The sequence below is a fragment of the Anguilla rostrata genome, chromosome 17, assembly GCF_018555375.3.
Source record: "Anguilla rostrata isolate EN2019 chromosome 17, ASM1855537v3, whole genome shotgun sequence".
Taxonomy (NCBI): domain Eukaryota; kingdom Metazoa; phylum Chordata; class Actinopteri; order Anguilliformes; family Anguillidae; genus Anguilla; species Anguilla rostrata.
The window spans coordinates 25,406,405-25,429,929 of NC_057949.1; the positions used below are offsets into that span (position 1 = coordinate 25,406,405).

Sequence of the window (23,525 nt, forward strand, 5' to 3'; positions counted from 1 at the left end):
TCAGTTGCATGTTTCAAATGTACAATTTAAATTACACATTAAGTATTCAAACTCAAACACAAAACCGCACGATGGAGAATGCCTAATTTCACACACACGCACAAAGATGCATGCATGCACACACAAAAACACACAAACACATGATCACACACGATAGTCTTGCTCTGTGTGTACACGTAAATCGTCCATTAAAGGAGTTGCAGCAGTCTTCAAATCACATCATTTATCCATTTTTAACATTTCACATAGAAGTTTCATTTAAATTTGACTGTCACTGTTATCTGGCTCACAACTAGACAGACAGTCAGCCAGGCAGGCAGGCAGGCAGACAGGCAGAGGTGCTGAAACACACCCAGGTATTGTGTAATTTTACGGGTTGTGTTACATGTTTGCTACTCAGCGGAAGTATATGAAAGGAACTTTGAGCAGGAGGATTTCACTACATTAGACTCATTCCCGCCATCGATATGTTCCGCTATTACTGACTGAATGAAGCTTCTCCTTCTGTGCCTCAAAAAGTGCTGCAGCTGAAGGCAGTTTGGGAGTTGTAGTTTTTTCCGACACATCCAGGAAAGAGTCGGGGCTCCCCAGAGAGCCCTTCGGGGGGGGGGGGGCACACGCTCCCTCCCTGAAGGGCTACCTCAGCAGACAGGCCAACACAATAACGCCTGCAGGTGGTCACCGGGGGGTATTATTACAACATAGACAGGCCTACGGAGACTACCCAAAAAGTCCCGTGGGCTTCGAGATTCACACCTGACAGCTGACACCTGTTTCAGCAATTTCAGGGGAGGGTGTCTTGGAACCTCTTGGTCTCTTTCTTTTCTTCCCTGTAAACACCCCCCCCCCACCCCACCCCACCCCACCCCCAACCCCATGCTCCGTCTCTCTCCCTCTCCTTCCTTCAGTTACATTTTCAATTGAAATGCATGAATATGAACAGGCTACATGCTCAATATGTTGTTCACACATAAAGGAAAGACAACAAAATAATAACATATAAATCCACTGCAATTAACTGAATCCCCACCTGAAACACTGAATTTCAATAAAATATCAAATCTTCGTCTTCCCTTTCTCTCTCTTTTTCTTCTCACTCTCAGTCAAAATTAACTGGATAGAATTTCTGCTTTATAAACACGACTTCATTGTATAGCTACTGTGCAATAAATATATCAATGATGCAATATACATGCAACAAATTATTTGCAACCCCTAAAATAAAGGCAAGTTTATGATTGTCAAGGAGATATATGAATAGAGGAAATATTGCTCAGTCACTTTAAAATAAAGAAATTTAAAATAAACTAAATTTTTTTTAAACTACTAGCAGTAAGCACAGTCAGTCTTCTTTGGCCCGGCCATGTTTTTCGGAGTCAGTCTTTTTCAACGGCTGTTTTTTCGGGGCAGTTCAAAGTTCGTACTGTGTGAAGGTATTTCTGTTTTTTTTTTCAGTCACCACGGTCGGACAGTCTGCCGCGATGTGCCTCACCTTTACGACCAAACCGCACATTTTATTTCACGGTTTTGTTTGGTGCGGTTCATTCTAAGATCTAAATGAACATCAGATGAGAACAATGGGAGACCGTTATGTCCAGCGGTGGTGTCACAAGGCAAGCAACAGATAGGCACGCCGACAGAGGCAGCAGCCAGCCACATCGACTCTGCCCAAATTGGTAAATTGACAGCATTTATATAGCGCTTTTATCCAAAGCCCTTTACGATTGATGCCTCTCATTCACCCATTCACACACACACACACTCACACACACACACACCAACGGTGAAAGGCTGCCATGCAAGGTACCAATCAGCCCGTTGGGAGCAATTAGGTGTTAGGTGTCTTGCTCAGGGACACTTAGACACACCCAGGGTGGGGGATCGAACCGGCAACCCTCCGACTGCCAGACAACTGCTCTTACCACCTGAGCTATGTCACCCCTAATTTGTGATAACACAATTTGTGATCCAGTTTGAGATCCAGTGATCCATTTGTGATCCAAGATCCAGTAAAGTGAGGATTGTAAATCACCAAAAACATATCTACAGCACTCCAGGTTGGTCTATTCCGACCTACACTCCCGCTCAGTGGCTAACGAGATAGGAATGTAACGTCAGCTAGCTACCCAACAGTAGCTAATGACGTTGACATATTTCTCTTTGGATTAAAAGCATGTTTATATTTCTGTGACTGCATGCCTTGCTGTAGCAGAAACGTATTTTCCACACTTAACTTTCGCTGCAGTGTCAGCTAATTAATTGGCCCCAGTCCTCACAATGCTGTACTTTAATGAATGAGTGAATGAGTGATACTGCTCCTCGAATTTAAAAATGCCATTTCTCTTATACGAGATGAATGACTGAAAATTATAGGTTATCGGCGGCTACACACTGGCATATGCCTGTGATGATAGGATAACCACTTTTCCGTCCTCATAGAAGATGCCTCCCCTTGAAATTACACCTCAGCATGTTTACGTCTCAAACCACGTAGCTATTTGTTTGCATTCGAAGGTTTGAATCTTAAGCAATCTGCCCAGTGGTGAGTAGCCTGCATGTTGCTTTTAAGTACAGTAGACATACACAGGGCTGTAGCAGTGGTCAGAGATCTGCGCTGATACACCCTGAGAGGGAGCAGGCTGATGTTAGCATTAGGGCCGATCGATTTCATTTCCTGTTTTTGGGTCTTTCAGAAAATGAATTTACATTTCACTCAAAACATAGTTTTTAGTGATTCGTAAAACACTGATTAATTTGTCCATTAAACCATTCGACCTTTTGTAATTAGTGACAGTTACTGTCCTTTCTTTTTCCAAAATTGGTAATTGCCCTTTAAATCTTTTGATTAATCATGGAAACCGGCTAAATTCTACCCAGCAAACCCTGAATTCTTGAATTCATCACAGTGCCCAACACACTGGGTTTCAACTGCACGATTTTCAAATTAAGCGAAACCTCGTTTTCTCAGTGAACTGCACACACATCACAGCCACATGTCTTCAAGGCCTCTGGCTCGATAACACCGCCAAATTCCAATGCAGATTTTTTTTTTATATTCATCTCACAGAAATTCCCTGCCAGCTTGTCTTTCAGTTCATTTGCAGCTTCTTTTTTTTTTTTTTTTGAGATCATGCAACCATTATTTACAATCGCGCAACCATCGCAAAAATGCTCTGCGTTCACATGCAGGGCCAGGATCTGGCAGGCCCGCTCCAGCGTTCGACACCCCTGCCTCGCTCCTGCCCTGAGCAAAGAAGCCAGCCACTTTGTTGCCGGCGATTAAAAACTCTGTTAGTTTCCGGCACGCACTGCACCAATTATGCCATACACTTACCCCCCCCCCAGGCCAGTGTCAAAGTTTTATGAATAGACCTTTGTGGTAAACTTAATTACATGTTTTGTGGAAACATATAAAAAAGTGGAATATAAACAGGTTGCATTGATGGAACATGTTTGCCGGTAGTACCAAATTCCCTGCAAAGAAACAACAGTATGACATTTTATTGCATTCTTTTGTTTAACTGAAGACTTCTGAGCAAGAAACATGTAGCCTACTTTGCCCAGCACCACAACTGCTTTAAAGCCTCTGTTCTCTGTTACACACTGCTGTACCCACTGCTCCACACTGCTGCTCCCACCACTGCTCCATACTGCTGCACTGACCACTGCACCAGACTCCTGCTCTGACTACTGTGCCGCACTGCTGCTCTGACCACTGCTTCACACTGCTGCTCTGACCACTGCTCCACACTGCTGCTCTGACCACTGCTCCACACTGCTGCTCTGACCACTGCTCCACACTGCTGCTCTGACCACTGTTCCACACTGCTGCTCTGACCCCTGCTCCACACTGCTGATCTGACCACTGCTCCATGCTGCTGCTCTGACCACTGCTCCATGTTGCTGCTCTGACCACTGCTCCATAATGCTGATCTGACCACTGACCCACACTGCAGCTCTGACCACTGCTGAGTTGACCTTCTCTTCTTTAGCAAACAGTGATAGGTCTTAGCATCACGGCAACCAGACAGAAACCAGGCTAACAGGGCACACTGAATGACAGCATTAAGTCCTCTCATTAAGCTCTTCTGATTCAGGCTCTGTCCCAAATTCACCCTGCCCCCCCAGCCCTGCTCATTCCAGAATTCCACAAAGCGGAGGAGTCAGGGGGAGGTGGCAGTTCAGGAGGGGAGCTGGCAAATGCCAATGCCTGCCTCGCACAAATACAGCAGGGATGACTGATACCCCCTGAAAAGGTCACAGAGATTCAGTCAGACTCTCAGCCCTTCCCACCAAACATTCGCACATACACGGGGGGGGGGAAGAAAGAGAGAGAGAGAGAGAGAGAGAGAGAGAGAGAGAGAGAGAGAGAAACAAGAAAATAAAAAAAACCACCAAAACAAAAACATCTAAGTGCACCATGCACCACGTTCAGAACCTACTTTGTCCTTTACTCCAATAACACAGGCTAATATGTCTCTGTGCAAGTGCAGGAAAGCTGGGAAAAAAGAGAGGCTGTGCTGTATAGGAGAGCAGGGTGGAGAGAGGGACTGTTGTACAGGAGAGCAGGGTGGAGAGAGGGATTGTGTTGTAAGAGCAGGGAGGAGAGAGATGAGTGACAGGAGAGCAGGTGGAGAGGGACGTTGTACAGGAGAGCAGGGAGGAGGGAGGGACTGTGTTGTACAGGAGAGCAGGGTGGAGAGAGGGATTGTGTTGTAAGAGCAGGGAGGAGAGAGAGATGGAGTTGTACAGGAGAGCAGGGTGGAGAGAGGAACGGTGTTGTACAGGAGAGCAGGGTGGAGAGAGGGACTGTGTTGTACAAGAGAGCAGGGTGGAGAGAGGGACTGTGTTGTACAGGAGAGCAGGGAGGAGAGAGAGATGGTGTTGTACAGGAGAGCAGGGAGGAGAGAGGGACGGTGTTGTACAGGAAGAGAGGGAAAGCAGACAGCCTGCAGTAACCGGCTGAGTCTCAGACAGACATCAGGTACTTATTTAAACTGATGCTTCGTATCCGCTTACAACTCTCTCTGTTAGGCAACAAGAGACCGCTATAAATATGAAACAGGACCACACATTTAAACAGGGAACATATGCATGCATGCACGCGCACACACACACACACATATACATATACACATATACACATACACGGAAAATAATCCCACAATATGCATAACTACACATATTAAATTTCCTGAAAACCAGAAAGTTTCCTCAATTCACCCTCTGACCGTTTGGTACTTCTGAAGACTGCAGAGCCTTAAAATAAATCAAAAGTATAAAAGGCAACTTAGCTACAGATTGAACCTTCCCTGATGGGTCTTTCTTATTGAAATGTGTTAGTACCTCATTTCAAACCTTTCTATGTGGCAAAAGTACAGGGAGCACTATTAACTATGCCATGGACAGAATATCTCAAATAAAATAGTATTTGCAGTGAGATACAGTACACCTGTATTTAAATCACACAATATTAGCGTAGCACCATTTATGCCGTACCACTGTTCCGTAATCACAGTATCATCACGGCTACAGCCAGGCCTACACGAAAAGATAGTTTCCCCAATCAAAATGGAACCCAGAGATACCTCGCACTACTTCCTCTGCCCACTAATTGACAGTAGGCCTCCCACAACAGCTACACAAACCACGGCAATACTAAATCAAATTTTCATCACCACCGCAACCATGCCAAAGGGTGTGTTTTGTTTTGTTATGTTTTCCCACAACACCTCCTGTAAACAAAATGTCTCTTTCATTATGTCCACAGCTCACCACAACAATCTTAAACAAAGATGGGAGTGTACTGTAATTAGTGAAAAGGAAATAGAATGTTTTCCAAACTATTTACAAATAGCATAACGTCTGCGACTCTCCGGTGTCTACAATAAGTAATTCAAGTTCGCAAGTCAACAAAATGAAGAGAGCAAATCGTCATTAGTGAAGAGAGGTGGTCATAAAAAAGCAGGTTTCACTTAGGCGCACCCAAGGCCCCGATCCCAAAACGCAAAACGAGCACAGGATAGCTAGGCTAATTAAAATGAAAACACAACATGTAGGAGAACATTGAAAGTCAACGCAACGCTGACGGCGGACAACGGAAGTCCAAAGTAAACTAACGTTGCACCTCACTGCGGAAAGAAAACGAGCGTGAAATGCAATCCACCAACTTTCTTTCGGGTGTAGCCCATTTATCACAGGGAGAAGTTAATAAAAGACGCGTGACGCGGTACACTTGAGAGGAAAAGAAAACTGTTCCGTAGGCTATTCCAGACAGGCATCACAGACCTGGCGCGCGTGAGCGCGGAACCGCGTCAGCAGCAGTCGTTACAGGGAGAGCAGGTGAAGAGTGGGAATGAAAGCACTGACGACACTAATTCTATACTCTGGCAGTAACACAGCACAGGCCTGTACCGATACACAACGTGCAGTTGATAATATGAAACATAATCTACCCATTAACTAAAAACTGACAATATTTTGCTGAAACAAAATGCATGTTATTACCAAATCCACACCCAGACATATGACATTGAGTTACGATCCTTAATGGTCAACCCAGTTAAATAAGTGTCTTGGTTTGTTTTATAAAACATGACGAAAACACAAAACATGATGAGAATACTGAAGAAGACTTGAAGTTTGTTTTATTGACATAGGCTATAACCTGCTCTTACGATTAACCTATAGGGTCCATGTTAAACTACGCGGTGGTTCCCTGCACTGGGAACTGTACTTCCCTCTAGGGTTTTCAACACACTTGTTCCTGGTTTTGGTTATACGCTTTGTTGTACGTCGCGCTGGATAAGAGCGTCTGCCAAATGCCTGTAATGTAATGTAATGTAATGCTCTTCTTTTGAAGCTGCAAATTTTCTTTCATTTCTGGGTTATGGTGATGCAATCTTTATGCAAGCCTCATCTAAGGTCTGAACAAAGTGACTCCTTATTTGAGCTCTCTTCTAATAAACTGAAAAAACAGAAACAAATTTAATTTCCAGTGTCTGTTTTACTCTTTGCAGTTCCAAATATTCTAAACAGGTTGTGGGAAATGTTCATTTAGCCACTCCGCTTCCTGTTCATGGAAAAAATAATAAGAAACTGCTAATTCTTGTGTCGCTCACTGGCTGAATTAACTGAAAGCCCAAAATAATTACTTAATCAAAGACTTATACAGCAGAAATATCATTAATCAATGGAACTACTGCACATTAAGGATCAGAGGTCACAGTATTGTTTGACTGAAATAATAATTCAGTCATTTTATACACACAAACACGCACGCACGCACACACACACACACAGTGGTATTCAAAAGTTTGGGCAACTTGTCAGTCAGTACTTAGTAACATCTCTCCTGGCAGAAAGTATATGCAACTGTATAATTGGATACAGTGTAAATGCTATGTAAAAAGTAAACTTGTGGTAAGTCGCTCAGGATAAGAGAGTCTGCTAAATGCCTGTAATGTAATAATGTGTATATTACAGATGAGTAATGGAGACTTGTTTAGGTCTTCTCAGTTGTGTCCATGGTTACAGAACTTGTATACACAGCTTGGTCGAATCTGCCACCACATGCCCCGCCCCCCCCCCCCCCCCCAATGCTGTCCGGGCCTGTCTCACAATCAAACATATAAACACTGTGCCTGCCTTACCAGAGCTAATGACACCTGGATTTACCTTCACCGAGCCAAAAACACCTGGATCTTCCTCGATACACCTTATCTGAGCTAGCATCACCTGCGATTATCTGGATCTATTTTAGCTGAGCCAGTGCCACTTGTATCTACCTTAGTGCTGTATATCTTACCTGAGCCAACACCAGAACAAGGCTTGTAAAAAGCGCTCTAAATGATCATCTTGAATACATAAACATTTTTAGTGAGGAGGTCAGTGGAATCTCATCCCTGGAAGAAATTGAAAAAGCCCTTTTAGGCAGTAGGCTGGGTATCATTTTTCTTTCTTTTTTTCCTTTTTAGACTGGGTATGGGCACACACATTACTGAACCTGTTTTTTGTTTAGTTGTTCCAATGACCGCAATATGCACTTGTCGCTTTGCGTGAAAGCGTCTGCTAAATAAATGTAATGTGATGTGCACACTCGCTGCACACAAACTTATGCAACTTATGCCACTTTTTTTCTTCTGTTAATAATTTTTATGTTCTGCATATCATTGTCCTCTATTTCCACTGAGGGTGACATGGGAAACAAGTGTTTTTAGTACGTTTTTACTTGTTTTACACTCCTGGGCAAAAAAATGGGCCAAGCCCAAAATAGCAAAATATTAAGCTTTTAATGGTTTTAACAACAAATCATTGGTCAGGAAATTAGCAAGAATTAAACAAATGCGCTCCTGAGACCTCCTGTGCCACCATTTGCTCGTTTACTTTTGCTGCAGTGAACTGTCTGGGGAAAAGCTAGAAACAGGAAAATTCACTTATATAGTCTTCTTGTACGCAAAGGTAAAATCATGATAATGATTAAAATGCTTGATGTAAAATTCAAACTAACACATGTACAGGAGTGTACTCTGGGACGCACTGTTGCCTGTAGTTTTTATACCCAATTAAAAAAATTTTTTTTTAAAAAATCCCAATCCGCAAAGATGTACTAAAACAATGTGAATGATATTACTGAACATGCTCTGTATGACTATACTCAACACTCCCTCACCACTAGACTAAACTCGCTCTTGGCGATAATGGTATGTTCTATCGCAGTGCTATATTAGACGCTCTTTGTCCCAGTGATCATGTTACATTCTACTGCAGTGCAATATTGAACCGTATTTTTTTGTCCCAGTGATAAGGCTAAACTCCAGGTCCCAGTGATATTACTGAGCTTTCCTCCTACAACTAGTCCCTCCTGACTAAAGTAACAATGCCACACTGTTTACATACAATCAGGCCTCAGACTGAGGGATTTTCAGATCACTGAGGTCAGGAATGCAAGTGGGTTCGGAAAAGCACACAGCTCCCCAAACTCCACACATGTATCAACACGAAGCACAGCTGCCATGCACAGCAATCCACACGCACAGAACACCGTTTCGCTATTTACTGCTGTCATCCACATAGGCTAACACCATTTCATCAGTTACTATGATCATCCACATAGGCTAACACCATTTCATCAGTTACTATGATAATCCACATAGGCTAACACCATTTAATCAGTTACTATGATCATCCACATAGGCTAACACCATTTCATCAGTTACTATGATCATCCACATAGGCTAACACCATTTCATCAGTTACTATGATCATCCACATAGGCTAACACCATTTCATCAGTTACTATGATCATCCACATAGGCTAACACCATTTCATCAGTTACTATGATCATCCACACACGCACAACACCATTTCACCAGTTACGATGTATTGTAGGCTAACACTGTTTCACTATTTAATATCATCACCCACACACATAGCACACTGTAACCATGCATGATTGTAAGTGTTTGAATGCTTGGGTATTATTTTGTGTGCATGTGTGTGTGTGTACTCATGCAGTATAATACGATCAGAGGTGAAAATGCAGACATGAACTTAAAGGGCTATTTATTTATTTATTTATTTTTAAGAGATTGCTGGAGATGGTGACACTTGACCACCCTGCCCCCCACCCCCACCCCCTTTTCAATCAGAAGGCAGAACTTAATTAAATCACTCCTGCCCTGACCTCTGACCTCCAGGGTCCTGGGACATAGCTGATTTGGACAACAGGAGCAGTGAGGCGGAGAGAGGGGGAACAAAAGGACCCAAAATTGGGGGGGGGGTGAAGGTGGAGAGCCCCTCAGACCCAATGTGTGACCAACTAAATTACGAGGTGGCCATTTTTATACACCTTCTATAAATTTGCTTTAGGAAATCACACCTTACAGTAATCAACACCGTCCCACATTCTGACAACCTGTCTTCAGAGATCACTCATCTAGACCCGGGTCAAATCTGCTAAAATATTTGCATATGAAAATAAATGTTTTGTATTTTCAGGGCTGCTTGTGCTGATGAAAGCTGAGCCCCTGAAACGTTTGCATGAACACCGTTTGTCCAAATGTAAAATAAATGAAATAGAACGTGGTCTACCAGCTGCCATTTTTGCTATTTCCGAAACATAAGATGTGACCTCACAGCCTATAAAAGCTCGCTGACTCATTTCCTCATCCATAAATTCAGAAAAACAGTTCTAACTGCCAAGCAGCTTATTTTCCTGATTAGTGATGCAAGTGTGGATGAAGGCTAAGCTGTGTGCACTGACACTAGGGCAGGTCTGTTATTAAAGTAGGAAATAAGGAAATTAGGGGGGGGGTGGGGGGGGGGGGGTGGAGGAGGGATTGGGGGGGTCTGCAGGGTCACCCAGTCCCATGCTCTGATCGCCCCTGAAATTCGCCTGGACCAACCGCGACTGTCAGCCCAACGGGATGGCACGTCATTGGCTGCAGCATTGCCAGGGGAGGCAGGGATTTTGGTCAGTGGGTCACGTCTTGCACTGGTCACCAACTCAGTTGGTCAATTAGGGGTCCCCCCGTCTGCCAGTACAGCAGTGGTTCCCAACCCTGGTCCTGGAGATACTACAGGACAATACTGTAGGTTTTCATTGTAACCCTAATTTGGCACACCTGATTCTACTGATTAGCAGCTCAAAAGAGAGCTCTAGCTGTTGAATGGGGTGCGCTTTGTTATGGTTGGAGTGAAAACCAATAGGACAATGGATCTCCAGGAACAGGATTGGGAACCACTGCTGTACAGGTTGTGCGTGAAGTTTCCTCCTCCAGCTCAATGTCTGTCTGCGACCAACCGGTGGACTAAGGAGTGATAAGAAGCAGCACACGCTTGACTCTGCTCTCTCAGATTAACAGAGGAGGATGCAGAGCACAAGCCCATCTGGGTAGAACAAGGGGGGGGGGGGAATTAATGAGGCTAATGATGATCAATGATGATCATTGATTGGCACATAAAGGCACTGAATTTATGAGAGTACACCCCAAAAAAATGTCAAGTATTTTTTTGTACCTGGACTGATTTGAATGAACAATTCAACCCTTTGAACAGTAGGATTTTTGAGTGTTTTTTTCATAATTATAAGTCAGTGTTCTAGAACTCCATTGCTTTCAATCACCAGTGGTGATTGTTACATCAGCATTTAGAATGTTCACTTCAGAACATTCTAATAACATATTTGCAATCTTACACCTTAAAGGGTTAAAATATATAAAATTTCAGTGACACTTAATTTTTTTAAACAAATTGCTAATTACTTTCAAATATATACCCTACAAATATCTTGTATTTGCAAATATAAAACAACGTTTGAAAGTAATTGAAATTCCCTAAATGTTCCCCTTCCCCCCCAAGTCTGCACTCGAAACATTCTCACACACTTTGCAAAGCTGGAAATAGCCAAGGCAAGAGTGCTACATGATCAATATTCTGATTTCGGGAGTTAGACATAGGCAGTTCTCATCACTGGGATATGGATATATTGGAAGTTTACAGTGCCCTACAAAGCCTAACTGCAGTAACGACACAAAGGGTAAAACTGAGAAAAATGGCTTTAAAGTGTTTTAACTGGCCAGCTGTCAAAAATGACCTCATGAATACATGAACAATTAGTGCAATATCACTTATATACCTATAACCCTTTTGGCTGGCCAGTTAAAACACTTTAAAGCCATTTTTCTCAGTTTGACCCTTTGCGTAGTTACTGCAGTTAGGCTTTGTAGGGCAGTATAGCTACGTGGAGCCAAACACTAAACGGCAGCTCGGTGATGACAGCTCAGCATCAAGGCCTGGCTCGACTTGCTTAAAACCACCCAGAATTCACTGTGCCCGTGCCCTAAAACTACCCATCGTTCACTCGGAATTATGAAAATTCGGAATTCTGAAAAGCTCCTCAGATCAAGTCCCTGTTGATGCAGGTTCACCAGCGCAGCGCCAGGTCCAGCCCCAGACTGATCTGTCTAAAGCAGGATGTCGTCTGCTTGCAGGCAGCTGAGACTGGGAAAGGAAGCACTTTCACGCTGACGCGGAAACACAACAACGTTTTCTGTTGGTGGAATGTGAACTTACAGTCATTTAGCCTGTTTGATTGGCATTTGGGATAATAAAGTCTTTTGGCAGAGCTTACGCCAGTAGTCGTGTGGGAGACCACTTGGAATCTCCATCTTTCTTTTTTTTTTACTTTCTGAATTAATTTGTTACTCAACAACAAGTGAGAGAGTGTCAGAGAGAGAGAGAGAGTGAAAGAGAGAGAGAGAGGGGGATAAAGACAGACAAAAAGAGAGAGCAAAACAGATATGCGAAAATATGCGTGAGTAGTGAGTGAGAGATGAAAAGAGAGAGAGAAAAAGTGTGTGTGTGTGACATACAGAGAGAGAAAGTGATATATGTATGCTTTGGCAATAATTACATTTGTATTTAATGCCAATAAAGCAACTTGAATTTAAATTGTGAGTGTGTGAAAGAGAGAGAAGAGAGAGATGGAGTGTAAGTGAGAGAGAGAGAGAGAGAGAGAGAGAGAGAGAGAGAGAGAGAGTGAACAGGTTGCTCCTGCTGCAGTCTGGGAGCAGTGAAAACAGAGCTGCAGGTCCTTACAAGCTGTGAGAAATAATGTACAAATATGCGATCATCAAAATCACCAAAAGCTCCCCTTTATTAGGGTAAAGAAAAACTGTGTAGCATTGGAGGCACAATACTGTACTCAGCCACACGCTACTGCCAGATATCGTATCTCTAGCAGCACTGGGGCAGTACTCTAAAAGGTATGTTCATTCTACCTTTTACCCTTTTAGATTAGTATTCTACGGTACAAATATGACCCAGCAAGAGAACATTAACACAGATTGTACCTATGAGAACAAAAATAGACCCCTTTTGTACCCCTTTTTCTGACGGTATACAAACTGAGGGTCAGCGAATGACTCTTCATTAATCATTATTTCACCATTTTCATTTGGATTTGTCATCAGTTATTTATAGTTACTTTATTGGATTAATTTGATAAGTAATGTTATTCTGTCTTATTTTTCATTGTATGTAAAGCTGTAAATTCACCTATTGTTCGGCAACATAGAAAATAAGAGAACGAGAGAGAGAGAGAGAGAGAGAGAGAGAGAGGTTGCTTTTGAGGGAACAGATATTAGCTCATCAGGTTTTTATGGTGTATATTTGCTAAAGTTATCATAGCATAGTAAATCCGTCGGTCGTGTGGTTTGGAATCTCAGAATGCATGTGCGTGCGTGCGTGCGTGCGTGCGCATAGTTTTAACATGCAGCAGTTCACATTCCTCTCTTTCAACAGTTTGTTCTGCTGTTGTTTGCTCACTGTATGAGGGCCAGACTGTCCTACTGACCAGAGCTCACCCTGCTGTTCCTCATGCACACTGTCTCTGCACTACACTACATGCACAGTCTCTACACTACATTACATACACACTGTCTCTACACTACATTACATGCACTCTGTCTCTATACTACACTACATGCACTCTGTCTCTATACTACACTACATACACACTGTCTCTACACCACACTACATGCACACTGTCTCTACACTATACTACATGCACTCTGTCTCTATACTACACTACATGCACACTACACGACATGCACACTGTCTCTACACTACACTACATGCACACTACACGACATGCACACTGTCTCTACACTACACTACATGCACACTGTCTCTACACTACACTACATGCACACTGTCTCTACACTATACTACATGCACACTGTCTCTACACCACATCCACTGTAAGGCCTGGCTGCAGTGAGCATCTGGGTTGCAGTGACTTTACACCGTAAGGCCTGGTTGCAGTAAGCATGCAGGTCGCAGTGACTTTGCACCGTAAGACCTGGCTGCAGTGAGCATGCAGGTTGCAGTGAGTTTGCACCGTAAGGCCTGGCTGCAGTGAGCATGCAGGTTGCAGTGAGTTTGCACCGTCAGGTCTGGCTGCAGTGAGCATGCAGGTTGCAGTGAGTTTGCACCGTAAGGCCTGGCTGCAGTGAGCATGCAGGTTGCAGTGAGTTTGCACCGTAAGGCCTGGCTGCAGTGAGCATGCAGGTTGCAGTGAGTTTGCACCGTCAGGTCTGGCTGCAGTGAGCATGCAGGTTGCAGTGAGTTTGCACCGTCAGGTCTGGCTGCAGTGAGCATGCAGGTTGCAGTGAGTTTGCACTGTAAGGCTGAAAAGCAGACTCCCTCAGAGAGTGTAACTAAGGCTGTGATTGGCTAGCTGAGGAGGCAGCGGGGCGGACGGCGGTCACTTCTGGAGGCCAGATGTTCATTAAAGGTGTCCGAGAGGGCACTGAGCATCGTGTGTATTTAAAGACCGCTGCAGTATTCTTAATCCTGACAGAACGTGAGTGAGCGCCGAACGTCACCCTGAGAAAGGAGAACCATCTGGCCGACGCACCTCTGCAGCCTTCCCTGCCCCCCCCTCCCCCCCCCCTCCTCCGTCGCCCTCCAGTCCGTTCGGTCCCCCGCTCTTACATTTATTTCTGTTTTCGCCTAATTTGTCAGCGGATCAAAGGCGAGCGAGCGTTCCCGCGCTCCGATACGGAGTCTCAGCGAGACCCGCGCAGCGGCGGCGCACCCCCTGGCGAATCCCCCCCCCGCCCCCAACCACCCTGCTGGAGGAGGGGAGCCAGGGGAGTCAGCAGATGAAAAGCAAACACACCGCCTCATACCGCCCCCCCGCCCCATCCCCCCATCCCACCCCCCCCCCCCCAGCCTTCCGGAGCGTCTGAACAAGAACAAGAAAAGAATTAAAGAACAGAGGGAAAGAGAGGAGACAAGGGATCATGAAGTCTGAATGAGAGAATGCTTTTTATGTGTGAGTGTGTGTGTGTGTGTGTGTGTGTGTGTGTGTCTGTGGGTGTGTGTGCCACGTGACTGTGTACCACGTGCATGTGTGTATGTGTGTGTGTGTGTGTGTGCGCCATGTGTATGTATGCGTGTGTGCGCCACGTGTATGTGTGTGTGCCACATGTGGGTGTGTGTGTGTTTGCCATTGTGTGAGCTTTAGTGTGCATGCCATGTATGTGTGTGTGTGTGCATATGTGTGTCTGTCTGGCCATTTTTCTTCAAACTTATCTTTCTCACACGTTGCATACAAACATACACACATGCACACACACACACACACACACAAACAGTGCAGGGCATGCTGGGGTGATGTGTGGGCGTTTGGAGCTCTGAAGCTCAGTTTGAGACATGGATGAAAGGAACAAAAAAAGCTGGTTAGGACAGGAGGAATGGTCAAGCATGCTAATGTAACCCTCACTGTACACACTCCTCACTCTAAACCCCACACTATAACCCCCACACTGCACTTCCCACTGTAAACCCCACACTGCCACACTGAACCCCACACTGCACTCCCCACTGTAACCCCACACTGCACTCCCCACTGTAACCCCACACTGCACTCCCCATGTAACCCCACACTGCACTCCCACTGTAACCCCACACTGCACTCCCCACTGTAAACCCCACACTGAACCCACACTGCACTGCCCCACCTGTAACCCCCACACTGCACTCCCTATCCCACCTGTAACCCCACACTGCACTTCCCACTGTAAACCCCACACTGCACTACCCACTGTAAACCCCACACTGCACTCCCCACTGTAACCCCCACACTGCACTCCCCACTGTAACCCCCACACTGCACTCCCACTGTAACCCCCACACTGCACTACCCACTGTAACCCCACACTGCACTCCCCACTGTAACCCCACACTGCACTCCCCACTGTAACCCCACACTAACCCCCACTGCACTCCCCACTGTAAACCCCACACTGCACTCCCCACTGTAACCCCCACACTGCACTCCCCACTGTAAACCCCACACTATAACCCCCACACTGCACTCCCCACTGTAAACCCCACACTGCAACCCACACTGCACTCCCCACTGTAAACCCCACACTGCAACCCACACTGCACTCCCCACTGTAAACCCCACACTGCACACCCCACTGTAAACCCCACACTGCACTCCCCACTGTAAACCCCACACTGCACTCCCCACTGTAAACCCCACACTGCACTCCCCACTATAACCCCCACACTGCACTCCACACTGAAACCCACACTGCACTCCCCAATGTAAACCCCACACTGCAACCCACACTGCACTCCCCACTGTAAACCCCACACTGCACTCCCCACTGTAAACCCCACACTGCACCCACACTGCACTCCCCACTGTAAACCCCACACTGCACTCCCCACTATAACCCCCACACTGCACTCCACACTGTAACCCACACTGCACTCCCCACTATAAACCCCACACTGTAACCCCCACACTGCACTCCCCACTCTAAACCCCACACTGCACTCCCCACTGTAAACCCCACACTGTATCCAGCATGATTACCCTTAAACTGCACCTCACACTGCACCCACCACGCACCCAGCAGCGCACACTGCAGCCTGCAGTGTTCTCAGGCACCCTGACACTGTCTCTGAGCCGCCGTAGGATTCCCAGAGGTCATATTCCTGTACAGCCTTGCCTGCTGGAGACGCATTCCTAATAACTTCACTTATCGTGTTTCAAACACCGAATACCAGCGAGGCAGACATACATATCTGCAATGTTTCAGCCGGGCCCCAAGGGGGTGCTAATCTACACGATCCAACCCAGAACCCTGTGAACTCCTCCTCCTTTAAAATATAGCATAGCCAGTGCATTGCCCTGAAGAGCTCCCTTCGATTCATGAGGGGGGGGGGGGGGGGGTTGTGGGGAACTCTGATTATATCATCGGTGTGCTGTAGTACTTCTTCTCAAACGCACCTGCCTGGTTAAAAGAACTGCCTGCACATAGATGTGCCATTGGATGTGATTTGGTTTTCGGAGAATTCTAACCCTTTTTTTTGGAATGGTTTTTGGAATTTCTGAGAGTATTCCCCCCCAAAAAAATAATTAAATCAAGCACGTGGTACCTGGATTGATTTGAATAATTTAACCTTTTGAAGAGTAGGTTTTTTGGAATGATTTTTCAAAAGTCACCATTCTCTGACTCCATTGCTTTCAATTACCAGTAGCGATTGTGACATTGGCATAAGAACGTTCAGTAAAGAACATTCTAATCACATATTCGTGACCTCACACCTTAAATGGTTTAAGTTGCGTTCTTACGCCAAAGGGGTGACATCTGAGCAGAGTGTTTCCGACCTCAGTGAAGTACGGCTCTCACTGAACACTGCAACATGCAACTGCAACAGTGCAACCTTACAGAACACTTCAAACAAGATCATTACATCACTTTACAAGAACACAATCTCTGCCCAGCACATGCAGGAGCTTGTGCGAACTGATGACATTGCCCAGCTCCTAAACCAGGTGCCAAACTGTCTAACTCTCGCAAATTAGTTTCAGGTACAGTAAGAAAACCTACTAGTCTACCTTAATTAAATGTAGTGCAGTCTTTTGGTATGCAAGGACATTACTTAAATCCATAATTGCAGCAAAACCTTTAACCAAAATAAATATACAGTAGAGTATGAGAAAACTTGTGCCAAAGTATTAAAGTCCTAAAGCGGGGTTTAAGTGCACAATGCTGAAGAAACTGAAATGGTGTGCTAAACCACCAAGGATACGGAAAATGAACTGCTGGTCATCGCAGTCACTGAAATGGCACTGCTAATTACTACAGTCACTGAAATGGCACTGCTAATTACTACAGTCACTGAAATGTCACTGCTAATTACTACAGTCACTGAAATGGCACTGCTAATTACTACAGTCACTGAAATGGCACTGCTAATTACTACAGTCACTGAAATGGCACTGCTAATTACTACAGTCACTGAAATGGCACTGCTAATTACTACAGTCACTTAAATGGCACTGCTAATTACTACAGTCACTGAAATGGCACTGCTAATTACTACAGTCACTGAAATGGCACTGCTAATTACTACAGTCACTGAAATGGCACTGCTAATTACTACAGTCACTGAAATGGCACTGCTAATTACTACAGTCGCCGAGTCACTGAAATTGGGTTGTAAATAACCACTGACACGAAAGTGCAGAATCACAGAGCCTCGCGTTTAAAGTTCGGTATTTCACAGCAAGATGAGGTGCTGGCTCTCTTCCTGACCTTTGACCTCGCCACTTGCCTAGGTCCACCAACAAATCCATAAGCACCACAGCTGGCGGAGATGAGTAAGCTTGAACGTTCGACCGTTCAACCGAACGGACGGGTCTAGGATCTGGGGGGGGTCGGCAGTTCCTCAATCTGTGCCGCACACCCCCACAGCGGAAGCACACACAAGGCAGTGGCGTGACCTTCCGCACACAGGCCACACACAGGCCACACGCACCAATCGGAGCAAAAGCAAATTCACATCCCTCGCTCACCAGAACAGGTTGGGTAAAACTGCGGGTGCATAGTGTGTCAACCTGGAGGAACTATTGCGACAGTAACCCAACTTAACCCCGCCCCATCCCCCCTCCACCAATGCCCCTGATGAGACTGGGCACACTGTGTCCCTACACTGTAGACCCATGCTCTGCTTAAGGCGGCATAGCCTGGCCTCGAGCCCGCAACCATCGTGCAGTGTCTGTGCTCACGTTAGAGGAGCTTTGTTTGGATCGAGCCACTTGAGCGTTCATTCACTGCTGATGAGGTAATTAAGCAGGGACCAGCCAGGATTGGGGCGACCAAGCTCAGGAGGTAAGACCGATTGTCTGGCAGTCGGAGGGTTGCCGGTTCAAACCCCGCCCTGGGCATGTCAATGTGTCCTTGAGCAAGACACCTAACCCCTAACTGCTCTGGCGAATGAAAGGCATCAATTGTAAAGCGCTTTGGATAAAAGCGCTATATAAATGCAGTCCATTTACTATTTCCATTTAGGATTGAAATCCTTTTGCTCCATAGCTTAAGTGCTCCTGTCATTGCCCTGCAGTGTACAAGGTGGGGGCACCGTACGAGTGGTGTCTACGGGGGTATCTACGCCCTGAGCCGACCAGAGGAGGATGGGTTTTCCCCCTTGAGCCTGGTTCCTTTCCAAGGTTTCTTCCCATCTGCCACAGGGAGCTTTTCCTTGGCACTTGTTGCTTTAGGCTTGTTCCTGTGGCGGGCGTTTAGGCCAGGGGTTGTCTGTGAAGCGCTTTTTTTTTTTTGTTGACAATTCCTGTGAAATACGACATATAAATAAAATTTGATTGACGGATTGATTGAGTGCGCTGCTACACAATGAGATCAGGCAGGAAGTGCTTGTGGCGCTCTAAAGTGTGTGTGTGTGGGGGGGGGGGGGCAGTGGTGTATCTGTAAATGTGTTTGTGTTACGCGGTCCCGTTCTCCCGCCCTGTTTGGTTTTTGAAGTTGAAAGAGGGGGTCCCGCTGGCCTGCACAGAGGAGCTGGACGCGGGTGCAGAGAAAAAAAAAAAAAAGATGCCCCCCTCAAATCTGACTCGATATTAACTCTTAAGCGGGATCGCACCGAGAGACGTTGCCAGCCCGGTTGCTGTGGCAACAGTTGCCCGTGTCCCAACTGCAGCACGTTCGCAGGGTGACGAGAGGTAGCATTGCAGAGTCTGTATGGTACGCATGTGGTGCAGTGGATCAGTATGCATTGCTAATGCTAAAACAACACGTTTTTTTAATGTAATCTTGACACTGCATATAGTATGTTTTTTATTTGCAATCAGGCTATTTTTAGAGATCTCAGCACTTCGCTGCATGTAGATACTTTGGCTTGGAAGAAGATACATACTGTAGATCAAAAGGACTGCTGCATTTTGCAGGTGCTAGTTTGTGTTTGTGCTGTTTTAATTTTTAAAAAAAACTAAATTATTGTTTAAAAGCCTGTTGTTATAATTTCAGGCACAGTGCTGCCAAATACCTATGTACAAGGGAAGGGTAATATGGGCTCTGATACATGCAAGAGACTTTCCAGAAAAAGACTCAACAACCCACACCAAGTTGGGAAAATTTGAGTTTGTCTGTGAAGTAGGCTTCCTTATTGAATCATGGGAGTGGTTTCCCACAGGACAGCATAGACATGAACATGCTCTCAGGCTGATTGACACGTTATGATGTCATTGCATTCTGAAGTTTTTTTAAAAAATTTGGAAATAAACCACATATAAAAATTTTCTTACATGACTTATAAAGTTAACCAACTACCGCTATAGGTATTTTAAGAAGTTCTGCTCTCCATCAAAAAAAAAAAAACTTGACCTGCGTGTGGTTCCAACCCTTTGCCGTCCGCCAGTGTTTGTCCATTTACCGTTTTCACAAGCCAACGTGAAACCGTTTCACAGCAAACCGACAACGGGTCGCGAGCACACAGTGGCATGACATCACAGATTCGCAGCGTCCCTCAGAATTTTTTTTCTGCCATCCATCAGCAGGGTCCTGATGGAATCTGCCTTTGCGCCAGAGACTGTGGGGAGACACAGCTATGTGGAACGAGTCGGATCGCTTGAGGCGTCCTTCTGTAAAGTGGCGTTTAGTGTGCGTATGAGCGGGAACGCGTGTGCTTGCGTGCGTGCGTGCGTGCGGAAGGTCCGAATAACAAATATCATAACGTTTAGCCTACTAAAGTTGCATTTCAAAGCGACAATTTCTCCTTAAAGCGACCAGGGACCAAATAATCGTGTCCACAAATAAATAGTAAAAATAAACGAATATTTAAGCATTAAAGTATAAGTACCCAAATTTGTGTGCGGGGGGGGGGGGGGGGTCTAATCAGGATTATCATAAATCACCACGTGTGCAATACTTAGTTCAGCCTGACACAGTGCGACTTCTAATTCTTGCTGGTAACTCCTCTGTTGTGACTGGTAATATCATTCATTAGTTTTAAAACTGAATTTCACTATTGCAATCCAATCAACTGTTATACAAAAAAGTAAGAAACCAAACAACATCAGCAAGGTGAGTAACTATGACTCTTATGAGAAAAATTAATCAGTGCTCCCACTCTGGGATTCGGAAAGCGCATTAACGCCAGTGCTCGCAGACTAATCCAGACCTGAAGCTACTCCTTGAACAAGTTTAAACCAGCAGTATCGCTAGCCTGACCATGACAAAAGATTGTCTTTGACGGCACAGGTCGTCAGATACCGCAAAATTTGTGGTGAAAAAAAAATGCAACACTGAGAATACACATAATATAAATTGGCTGTTCAATAAATATTTCATTACTTCAGATGAGTCAGTTGTAAAATTACATTTGTTATAAATTGTAAATTAGGGAAACGTGCTTCTCATGGGCAAGACAATTAAAATGCAATCGCAATAAATGAAAAATACATAATGGAAATCATTCTTTCAACCCCCGGTTTGTGCGCGAGACATTATAATTTACGGACAGGTTGTTTTGGATGAGTGATAATTTACCAGCTCTTGTCGTCGTCGCCATCGCGTGAAGAGTGATGAGGAGAAGCAGCCGTAATCTTCCGTTCCACCAGTCCATCTTTCGGAGGAAAAAGCACCGTCCGCCTCGCTCTGCTTGGACACACTCACTTTGTGGTCGGAGAGAAACTTTTCAGCTCTTGAACTCAGCTGCCATGCGTGGGAGAGGGAGGCAGAACCTGCACCGCGCGCGCTTGCAAACCCGGATTGAGGGATCCCCTGGGCGAAAAGCTTCTTGCTGCAAGTTTTTTTTTTTTTTGGTTAAAAGATCCTCACCCTCTCATTCAGTGTCCCCCTATCTCATACTCTCTCTCCCTCCCTCCCTCCTCTCTCTTTTCCCCTCCCTCCCTCGCTCTCTCTCTCTCTCTCTCTTCCCTCCCCTCCCCTGGGACGGTATCTCGCCACTTGGGGTAACAGATGAGAAACGGTGCCTCCAGAGGACAGATGTCATAAATCACGCGCTGCTTTCTGGCGAGTGCTCCGGTACACCTTTATAACGGCCCTGTCTAGGTAGCTACTGCATCCCTGATTATAGACCGGAGCTGCGAAATTTGCTCCCGGGTCCTCCAATTATTTTTTTTATTTTTTTCCAATCGTGTCTGATAACGTGGAGCTTTCTATACTTTCGTTTTTGTATGTGAGAACTGGACTCTTGCCCGAATTGAAATGTTAATACTGCCATAACGTTAATAACGATATGCCGATATATTAACCCATCCATTTACTATGAATGTGTGAAACTAGGCACATTGATATGATAATATCCAGTTATTCATGACAATATCCCTGGAATTACCAGTTTTCAGAGACATGAGTAATCCCAGGATGTCTGTCGCTGGTACAGACATGAGTGTTTAGCAAAATGTGGCCTGACCTAGGTAATTTTGTCTGATAGGGTTTATAACGAACTGTGTTTCACATTGCTACAGCTGCATTCCATGTGTTTTTATACTGTTAAAACATGCACTACAATAAAGCAATTTTTTTCCATCAATATAAATGTTAATTATTTTATAGCCTATATGAATCAAGGAAATGAACCCAGGCATTTGCACTGTGAGAGAGCACTGAGACAGGCATATGTACCAAAGCACAGACACAGATAAATACACGGAGTGACGAAACAGCACAGACTCAGAAAAGACTCAGCACAGACTCAATGACAGCACAGACTCAGACTTCACAGACTCAGACAATGACTTAGCACAGATGCAGAGACAGCACAGACTCAATGACAGCACAGACTCAGAAAAGACTCAGCACAGACACAGAGACAGCACAGACTCAGACAATGACTCAGCACAGACTCAATGACAGCACAGAGTCAGAAAAGACTCAGCACAGACACAGAGACAGCACAATCTCAGACAATGACTCAGCACAGACTCAATGACAGCACAGACTCAGAAAAGACTCAGCACAGACGCAGAGACAGCACAATCTCAGACAATGACTCAGCACAGATGCAGAGACAGCACAGACTCAGAAAAGACTCAGCACAGACACAGAGACAGCACAGACTCAGACAATGACTCAGCACAGACTCAGTGACAGCACAGACTCAGACAATGACTCAGCACAGACTCAGACAGCAGAGACTCAAAAGCACCCAGTACAGACACATAGACCTCTGTGTGTAAACAGAGCATGAGCGGTTGAAGCGTCTGCAGGGTCTCTTGAAGAGAAGAGTGATGAATACACACAGCAGGGATTACAGCGCTCTCCGACACGCCAAAGGGCGCTATCCCAAAGTTCTCTGGGGCAGATGAGGTTATCTCTCACAGCACTCTTTCATCTCATTCCAGTTTCGATGTCCTTCCAATGTTTTTGGGCGATTTCAAGCGGCAGCCTGATGTTGTTGTTATGGCTGGAAGCACTCTCTCTCTCTCTCTCTCTCTCTCACACACAGCACTCAACAGCGAACAGAACCGAAGGCACCCGCTGACTTTGGATCAGCGTTCACAATGACACAACCAGGGGTTCAACTGTCAGCAGCAAACCTCCACAGAGACACAACCAGGGGTTCAACTGTCAGAAGAAAATGGCACCGAGACAGAACCACATATCAACAGTCAACAGCAACCTCCACCAAAACACAACAGGGCTTTAACAGTCAGAAACAGTCTCCACAG

General features: G+C 45.3%; 1 protein-coding gene across 2 annotated transcripts in view; it reads right to left on the reverse strand.

The window, feature by feature from the left end:
* The window catches only part of LOC135242897 (collagen alpha-1(V) chain-like), a 22,994-nt gene extending 1,300 nt beyond the window's left edge, over positions 1-21,694 (reverse strand). Inside the window, exon 1 of one of the 2 annotated variants that reach the window (XM_064314207.1) lies at positions 21,379-21,694. In XM_064314207.1, coding sequence (XP_064170277.1) covers positions 21,379-21,454 — 76 coding nt within the window. In that variant the 5' untranslated portion in view covers positions 21,455-21,694. Of the gene's footprint in view, positions 1-6,288; positions 6,358-21,378 lie in introns of those variants that run through there. The other variant, XM_064314208.1, reaches the window with a different exon arrangement.
* Between the last annotated feature and the right edge of the window lie 1,831 nt (positions 21,695-23,525).